The 9,003-nt window shown below is 57.0% G+C and overlaps 1 protein-coding gene across 1 annotated transcript; it reads left to right on the top strand.

Moving 5' to 3' along the window:
- Positions 1 to 1,302: 1,302 nt before the first annotated feature.
- On the top strand, positions 1,303 to 8,984 carry LOC141566950 (keratin, type I cytoskeletal 42). Its single transcript, XM_019747767.2, has 8 exons — positions 1,303 to 2,471; positions 4,693 to 4,775; positions 4,896 to 5,052; positions 6,168 to 6,329; positions 6,901 to 7,026; positions 7,279 to 7,499; positions 8,503 to 8,552; positions 8,676 to 8,984. The coding sequence occupies exons 1-8, from the start codon at positions 2,022 to 2,024 to the stop codon at positions 8,771 to 8,773; spliced, it is 1,347 nt and encodes a 448-aa protein (XP_019603326.1). The 5' UTR covers positions 1,303 to 2,021; the 3' UTR covers positions 8,774 to 8,984.
- The last annotated feature ends 19 nt before the right edge of the window (positions 8,985 to 9,003 follow it).

Below are 9,003 nucleotides of genomic sequence, written 5' to 3'. Positions count from 1 at the left end.
CGGAGAGGCATGTGGGATCTTTCTAGGTTGAGGTGCCAGAGGGGGGGCTCTGCAGAGCAGAGACAAAGCGCCTGGGGGTCACTGGCCTGGGGAAACAGAAGTCCAGACCTCGGCATACAGTCTGACATTGGGGTGAGGGGCTTGAGGGGAGCAAATGGTGGTGATGGGGGCTGAGGCCTTGGTGATTTTAGAGGGAGGAAGGAAGACTGACAAACTCTTTGCTCCTTCAAACTGGACCTCAAAGGTCTGGGGGCTTTGGAGGTGGGTTGAGGGCTGGGCTGTGGGCTCTAGGGAGGGGCACTCCTGGGCTGGCCCACTCCCCAGGCCCTGACTCTGCTCCAGAATCAGTGCTGGAAGGCGGGCAACCCCTTCTTTGAGGGAGTGAGGTCTGCCTGGAAGGAGGAGGGAGGAGGCTAGTCGGCCCCTGGGGGAGAGGGGTTCCTGGGAGTGTGGTTCCAGCAGGAGATGGGGAGGGTCTTTCTTCACTGCATGTCATTATGTGTGAGGGTAACTGGCTGGTGCAGGGCCTGCCTCTGGCCCACCCAAGTGACCCCAGGTTCCACTGGTCCCTACTCCCCCAACACCCCCAACATAGTCCTAGAGTGCCAGGAAGTCCTCCAGGTCTAACCTCAGAGTCCTGGACATCTGACCTTGGCTTTGAGCCCTCTCCTCACCCCTATAGCAACCCTGAGAACTCCCAGACTTCACAGGCAAGGTGGGGTTCATCCTTACTTTCCCAGATAGCTTGTGCTGTCCCCATTCTCTGAGCAAGGAGACACCTTCATAGGAGAGGCCACCCACTTTCTAAGCAGGAAGTCTTTCCAGTAGACAAGTCTCATCGTAGGAGCTCCAACCACAGGGAAAACCCTCCTTGTCCCTGTGTGTGGTGGAGAGCCCAGGCCACCCACAAGCTTCCTGGGGAGCCAGACTCGCCCTCCCTGCCCATCCCATGGGCCCTGGCCACCCCTGGAAGTTCCCCATTCAGACAGGCCTGGTGCAGACGCCAGTGTCCTGGCAGCACCTAAATCATTAGCGCCACAGAGATTAGGCTGGTAATCTCCTTGTTGGGTGGTGGTAGGTGCCAGCCGCCAGGATGTGGGAGCATGCTTCTCCCTTGCAGGGTGCAGGCACGGTGCGGGTGCTGACACCCCTCCTCCTCTCACGCCTCCTCAGTGGGAGGGGGCTTGGGAATGGCTTTCCTCAGGTACTGGGGGGATGAGCAGGAGTGGTCGCCCTATCCCTCTGCTTCATCCTCTTCCTCAGCCCCAGCTTGATTGATGTTACTGTTTCTCCAGGTTCCCTCGGAGACTGGGAGACAGGAATTATCCACATTTTACAAATGAGGAAACTGAGGCTCGTGAATTGACTTCCTATAAGACCTGGATCCAAAGCTCCAAGCAGCATGTCTATTCTCCTCAGATATGGGGATCCCCAGGCCAGAGCCACAGACTTAAGATGATCTCAAGAGAGTTGGGAGTTCCCCAGGTCGTAGGGGGATTCTCTCTCTCAGACTGGGGGGCTCCCTCAGGGCCACGATGGACTTAGGGGAGGGTGTTGCCCCAAGTCTCTCCACCCTTTCCTCAGAGACCAGGAATGCTGGGTAGGGGGCCAGAGCAGCCTCTGGGCGCCAGGCCTGTGGAGCCTTGTTCCAGGCCTTTTCTGGCTCCCAGGGCTGGGTTCTCGACTCCCCCCAAGAATGAGCTCAGTAGCCTAATTGCTGCTGAGGATGGAGGATCACCCTACCCCCGGGCTGCGGATCCAACATCATCTTTGTTTCTGAACAATGGGCTGCTTAGGGCCACTTGCCCAGGCCAGGCCAGGCAGGGGAGGGGGCCTGGGGGATGCACTCAGCATGTCCAGCCTGAGCCCCAGGCCCTGGGTGGCTGGTACAGAAGAAAATTACACGGCTGGGGTTTTGGCTCTGACTTCAAGGGCCAGAGGCCCAGCCCCTATAGCCTGGCTATAAAGGGCTGCCCAGGGTCTCTGTCCAGACCAGACACTGCTTCTGACTCGTGGACACCATGGCTACCACCACCAGCATCCGCCAGTTCTCAACCTCCAGCCCGTATGTGCCCAGCGGGGGTTTCTCTCGAACATCCACGGTCCGTGTCGGGGGCTCCTGTCGAGCCCCCAGCCTCCTGGGAGCCGGCAGCTGTGGCAACATGTCAGTCACCTCGTCCCGCTTCTCAGCGGGCTTGGGGGGCGGCTACAGTGGGGGCTATACCTGCAACCTGGGTGGGGGCTTCGGCTCCAGTTTTGGTGTATCGGATGCCCTGCTGGGGGGCGGTGAAAAGGAGACTATGCAGAACCTCAACGACCGCCTGGCCTCCTACCTGGAGAAGGTGCGCGCCCTGGAGACGGCCAACGCTGACCTGGAGGTGAAGATCCACGACTGGTACAAGAAGCAGGGGCCTGAGCCCACCCGTGACTACAGCCAGTATTTCAAGACCATCGAGGAGCTGAGGAATAAGGTGTGTGGACCAGGCAGCTCCCTGCCCTCTGTCCTCTGTCCTTAGTACCTGCTTCTGACTCACTCCATCCCAACTTTGGAGCTTTGTGAACATTTCTCCTCCATCTTAGCTATTCATTTATTCACTTACTTGCTCTGGAACCCGGCCCTGGGCCAGTCATTGGTCCCAGGCTGGAGGACATCCTATGCAGGGAGGTTTTCTGGAGTTCTTCTCCCTTTCTGAGGGGAGTATATTTGGGGTGGGTGATGGAGGAGTAAGCAGGGAAGGCTTTAGAACGTGGAAAGCAGCAGATGGTATACCAGGTATAGGGAACGGCATGGGCAAAGGCATAGAGATGAGGAAGAGTTTGGTGTGGCTGCTGGGAGATGAGGCTGGGTTTCTCCTTCTCACTATTCCAGTCCACTATGGGGCTGCTGTCTGCCTGCCTCACCTCCTCCAGGCAGTCTTCCTGGATGGATGGCACTTGCATTTTATCCCCAGATCTTGGGGTCCCTTAACACTTTGAGGTTCAGCCTACACCCTGTTTGTTGTGCTGATTTCACGGAATCTGTCACGTTCTCATGGTTGCTTTTGTTGTGGGTCTTCCTCATTTCCTCCATGATGGTCATTCTGGAGGTCTCTGGGGGCAGAGGCCATATCACTCTTTGCAGACTGAGCATCCCTGAAGGAAGGAGCTGTGTCTTCCCACTCAGGCTGGAAGCTCCCAGTCTAAGCTTCTCTAACTTAGTCTGATGGAGGAGACAAATCTCTCTCTCTCTCTCTCTCTTTCAACATGCCCTTGGCATTTTGTAAATGTGGCACCTGGGTCTTCTGCACAAACCCTGCCCCTGGAGGGTTTTACAAGTGCTGCAGCCCCCAGAGGCAGGTGCGAGGTTAAAGAGATGGTGAGAGCCAGGCTTGGTAGGCTGGGGATGGTCAGGCCTGCTCAGTTGCCTGGTAGAAAACTAGGTGTGGAACTGCCCTGTGAGGGGCTTTGCCTATTCCTGCCTGGGACCTCTGCCAGGGAGGGAATTCCTGCAATTGCCCCCTGGAAGCAGAGTTACTGGGAGTGCCAGATCAGATACTGGGCTTGATCTGGGCAGTGGGGAAACCGGGGGAGCCCTGGTGAGTCAGTGCTCCTGATTCGGGGTCAGCCAGCTCCTCACCACCAACCCCCAGTGCACCAAGCACCAGACTTCTGCCCTGAGTCACTGTGCCCTGCAGGGGTTTTCACAACCACTGCTCCCTGGGCCCAATGAGCCTCCGGAGCAGGGAGGCGGGTGGGACAGGCCCACAGAAGCCTGGAATGGGTAACAAACTGGCTCTTGGGATGAGCCTACTGGGGCTGCTTTTGCCTGCTGGCACTTCACCCTGTTACACCTCCTACACTTCAGCCCTCATCCTTAAAACATTCCAAATGCTACTCAGTTCACCTGCCACCTCCGCCAAGATTTCCTCTCTGCTTTCTCTGGGCCTCACTCTCCTCTCTCTCCTACGACCCTTGATTGGAGCTTCTCTTGGGCATTTCTCACAGTAACAGTGACAGCTGCAGTAACTAACCCTCTGCTCCTTCCAGAGCCTTCCATGGTCTCATTTAAACATCCTGGATGACCTTGTGGGAAAAGAAAGCTTTGACCTAGGTTTGAGCTGGGCCCAGTCATAACCTCATTAATTAACTAATTAATCACTTAATAAAACTAGTGTTTCCTGGGGGCCAACTCTAGGCCAGGCACTGTGCCCAAGACCGGGATTCTGAAGGGATCAAGACAGACATGGCCTTGTCCCCTGGAGCTCAGAGACCATTGGAGGAGGAAATAATAAAAAAGTCATGGAAAAATTGCACTTGGGAGAAGTACCATGAACGAGAGATGGGCAGGGAGGAAGTATGTCTGGGAGGAGGGACCCAGATGGGGAATTGAGGAGGGCTTGTTGGAGGAGGTGGCAACTGAGTGTAGAGGTGAAGTTAGTTGAGGAAGAGAGAGCATGTTTCAGGCAGCGTGGGCAGTGACCCCATGGTGGTTGAGGGGTGCATGTGGATCTCTCTCCTGGCATCATGGTTACCTGTGCCTGGACATCGTGCCCCCCCCACTCTGTGAGCCCCCAGCAGGGTCCTCAGAGGAACAGAAGACCACAGGGACCTTTCTTCACTCTGTCCCACTCTCAAAAGGGCTGCAAGAGGGGTTTTGCAGGGCCTTCCCAGGGCTGTGAGGGTGCTTCTCACTGAACCCATCATCTCCCCCAGATCCTGGCGGCCACCATCGACAACGCCGGCTTGGTGCTGCAGATTGACAATGCCCGCCTGGCAGCCGACGACTTCCGCACCAAGTGAGTCTGGGTCTCCGGGGCTGCTGGTGGTGGGTCTCGCTCTGCGCACCACAGAGCCCTTTGTGTGTACGAGGGGGTGGCCTCGTGGCCCTCCATGGCTCATGCCTCCACCCCTCCCAGGTATGAGACAGAGCTGAACCTGCGTATGAGCGTGGAGGCCGACACCAACGGCCTGCGCAGGGTGCTGGACGAGCTGACCCTGGCCAGAGCCGACCTGGAGATGCAGATTGAGAACCTGAAGGAGGAGCTGGCCTACCTGAGAAAGAACCACGAGGATGTAAGGCCAGCTCAGGAATGGGTGCAGGAGAAACTCGCCTGGCACAAGCAAGGCGGGGGCCCTCAAATTGTCTTGGGCCAGGGCTTGCTCTGCATCCAGGGCCCATCCAGGGGTGGGTTCCTGATCCTGACCCTGGGAGACACATAGATGGCCCTGGGTGAGGCCCTCTGCCTGCAAAGATACTTCCCGTGTCCCTCTAGGCATGGTCCACTGTGTATTGGCAGCTAACTATCTAATGAGCAAATCAGTCTGAGAACATGCATGCTAATTATTACAATTAATTATAATAGTGATAGTCATAACAACAATGAACATCTGCCCAGCACATTACAAATGATTCACAGCAATTATTTCAGCTGATACCGACAGCAGTGCTGGCAGAAGGGTGCTCATTCTTCCCTTTACCAGTGAAGAAACTCAGGCTCAGAGAGGTTAAGGGATTTATCCAAGGCTGCACAGCGGTCTTCCCTCTGGTCTGTCAGACCCATGTTCACAGCCATGTCCAACTCCACTACTCTGCCACCTCTCCCACATCCTTTTTCAGAGAACTTTGGGTCCCAGGGACCCCAAGCCTCAACCCAAGACCCTGCAGGGAGACTAATGAGCCTGTGGCTTTCTTTTCAGCTGAACTTTGGGCTGGCCTGAGCTGGGGCCGCCCAATCTCCAAGTAGCAGGAGCCCAGAAAGTATCTCCACTTGGCTTTGAGGCTGGTTATAGGGATTGCATTTCTTAATGAGTTCTGGCTCTGCTGATAACGACTTGGAGCTGCTTTCCTCCTGCGGTGCTGTGTGGTTGGCAGTGGGTGACAAGGCTGGTAGTCAGGGTGGTGAGTGAGGTTGTCCTGGCTTATCCCCTGCCATGATGGAGAGTTGCCATCTGTCTTGTCCTAGCATGCATTGGGGGTGGACCCTGAGTGTGTGTTGGAGGAGAGGGTTGATACCCACAGCCCTGCACATTTGAGACATGACATCTGCCTTCACTTTCAGGGTGAGATGCTATCGGCCTTTCTGTGCCTGTCTGTCATCTGCACCCATCTCCCTGAGATAGAGAAGGCAGGCCCCAGGGTCTCTCCCCAGGATAGCCCTGGGTGAGCTGCTGCTCTCCTTTCTGTCCAGGAAATGAATGCCTTGCGAGGCCAAGTGGGTGGGGACGTCAGCGTGGAGATGGACGCTGCCCCTGGTGTGGACCTGAGCCGCATCCTGAATGAGATGCGTGACCAGTATGAGAAGATAGCGGAGAAGAACCGCAAGGATGCTGAGGACTGGTTCTTCAGCAAGGTAGGTGGCCGTGTGTGAGCAGGTGTGCACACATGTGTGTACATGTGCTGAGAACGGGCTGGAAAATGTGTGGATCCACAGACTGTCCCAGCTGGAAGGACCTTTGGAAACCAGTTAGACCAACTCCTCATGTTTAGATGCAGATTAGGAGGCTTAGAGAGGCCTCAAGCTCACACAGCCCTTCACTGCGGCCGGGGGAACAGATCCAGGTCTCCTTTCTCCCAGCGAGGGCTTCTCCTGTATGCATGTGTGTGTTTGGATGCAGAACTTCCACCCTTAGGAAACACACACTGACTTAGTCCCGGACACTAACAATCACAAAAAGAGTAAAACCTGGGCCTGTCTTTGAGCAGTGCTTGCAGCTCAGAAGGAGTATCTAACGCAAGTGACCACAAAGCACAGTGAATTCTGCTAAGTTCCCGCGTGAGCACAGGGGGTGTCTGTGTGCAGGTGTTTGGGCCCCCACAGAGTCCAGGAAGGCTCTGGGAGGTTAGGGCTCAGGGGCGGCCCTTGTCCTCTGCGCCACCTCCGCAAACCTCCTCAGTTCCCTGTGTCCCACCCTGCCTTCCAGACGGAGGAGCTGAACCGTGAGGTCGCCACCAACACGGAGGCCCTGCAGAACAGCAGGACTGAGATCACCGAGCTTCGCCGCTCCGTGCAGAACCTGGAGATTGAGCTGCAGTCCCAGCTCAGCATGGTAGGGCTTTCGTCCCTTCCCTGCCTTGTACCTGTCATCCCAGGACAGGCCCAGCCTTGTAGACCCCCACTCAAAGAACCAGAGACTCCCACAGTGTCACTTCCTACACTGACAAGGCCCCTCTCTGCCCTAGTTACCGCGCCACCATGCTGGCAGCACCCACTATCCCATATGGTGGGGCCCTCTGGGTGCTCCGCCATGGGGAAGGGTCCCGTCTCTGTCTCACCCAGCCACCTAAACCTTGGCCCACAGAAAGCATCCCTGGAAGGCAGCCTTGCGGAGACCGAGGCCCGCTACGGGGCGCAGCTGGCCCAGCTGCAGGGGCTCATCAGCAGCATCGAGCAGCAGCTGGGCGAGCTGCGTTGTGATATGGAGCGTCAGAACCACGAGTACCAGGTGCTCCTGGACGTGAAGACGCGGCTGGAGCAGGAGATCGCCACCTACCGCCGCCTGCTGGAGGGCGAGGACGCCCAGTGAGTGGGGGCGCCCTGGCACCTGCTCTGGTGGGCTGGGGCTGCTTCACCCAGGGAGGGACCTCTGAGCTACGAGGTCAGCACCAGCAAAGGCCAGGAGGAGATTCGGAGGTCTGCAGGGGGTGAAACTGAGAACACTGGGGTCCAGCTGTGAGGAGTGTTGAAGGCCACTTTAAAGCATGCGGACTAGATGGTGTAGGCGCTGTGGCGCCGTGGAGGGGTTCTGCATGGAGGGGTACGTTCAAGATGTCTCAGAACATTCACTCTGGCCAAATGCATCAGCGGGGCCAGTGTGGGGTAGGGAGACCTGTCAGGTGGCTGGAGCTGTGAGGCGGGGGCAGAGGGCAGGGACAAGAAGGCTTTGAAACAGGAGGATGTGTTATGCTGGATGCCTGGACGTGGGCGCGAACGTGGCTTGCAGGCAGGGCTCGACGAAGGCATGGGTACCGATGACCCTGGGTTTCTCGTTCCCATGACTGTGTGGTCAGTGATGCCATTACCTGGGATGGGATGAGGAGCAGGATAGCTGTCTGGTTTGGAGGTGGGAGATGGAGCACGGCTTTACTGTTAAGGGGCTGAGAATGTTCTGGAGTCTCCATGCTAAGTCATATATTCTAGCTTTTTTGCTCTCTGAAGACCGTAAAGTCCATTTACAGCTTAACCACAGTCTCTCCTGTTTTAATTGAGTCTCTTTGTTGGGCCCTTAGGGATATGGAAAAACCACTTGCTCAGTTTCTCCTTGTGAATCCCTGCTTAGCTGCAGAGTGCCTGTGGGCCTCCTGTTGGGTGGGGTGTCCCCTTTCCCTACTCCTGCCCACTGGGCCTGTGCCCTTTGACCCTGTGGTTGCCATTCTTTTCCACACACTCCCAGCTGTGATTTCTCTCCAATTTGCTAGGATCTTTCTCCCCTCACCCTGGGCTGCTCCAGCTGCTTCTCCTCCCAGGGGGCTGGGCTCCCAGCCGGCACCCCTGGGTTGACAGGTTCCCCTCTCCTTTTTTGCAGCCTGTCCACCCAGTACTCCTCATCCCTGGCCGCACAGCCCACCCGGGAAGGTAAGAAGAGCCTGCACCCCTGCCCAGAGGGGATAGGAGAGGCTGAGGACCCTTCTGTGTGGGAGACTGGGGAAGGGGCTCTGGCCTAAGGTTCCCTGCACCCCCCTCCTCTACTTCCTACAGTTGCGGTGACCAGCCGCCAGGTGCGCACCATCGTGGAGGAAGTCCAGGATGGCAAGGTGGTCTCCTCCCGAGAGAAAGTCCATCGCTCCACCCACTGAGGCCCCTTTCCACTGGCAACAGCCCAGCCTTGAAGGCCACGGGGCAGCCATCGCCTCTAGCTCCTAGCACGCTACTGCTGAGCCCCGAGCGCCCAGCTGGGCCACTGCCCACGAGCTGTTACCATTCTGTATCTGCTTCCTGCAGCCCCTCGCTGAGGGGGCCTCCTGGGTTTGCCCCAGTGAACACTATTAAAGCTTTGCCTGAAGTTCAGTGCCTTGTGTGACCTGGT

The sequence above is a fragment of the Rhinolophus sinicus genome, linkage group LG15 (assembly GCF_036562045.2).
Source record: "Rhinolophus sinicus isolate RSC01 linkage group LG15, ASM3656204v1, whole genome shotgun sequence".
NCBI classification, from domain to species: Eukaryota; Metazoa; Chordata; class Mammalia; order Chiroptera; family Rhinolophidae; genus Rhinolophus; species Rhinolophus sinicus.
The sequence above is the reverse complement of the archived record's forward strand: the minus strand, read 5'-3'. Positions and strand labels throughout refer to the sequence as shown.

Excerpts from the sequence above, each read along its gene's own strand:
- LOC141566950 (XM_019747767.2), top strand. The coding sequence starts at position 2,022 with ATGGCTACCACCACCAGCATCCGCCAGTTCTCAACCTCCAGCCCGTAT. Across the intron at positions 4,776-4,895 it reads GCCGACGACTTCCGCACCAA|GTATGAGACAGAGCTGAACC; the intron begins GTGAGTCTGGGT and ends CACCCCTCCCAG. Across the intron at positions 7,027-7,278 it reads TGCAGTCCCAGCTCAGCATG|AAAGCATCCCTGGAAGGCAG; the intron begins GTAGGGCTTTCG and ends CTTGGCCCACAG.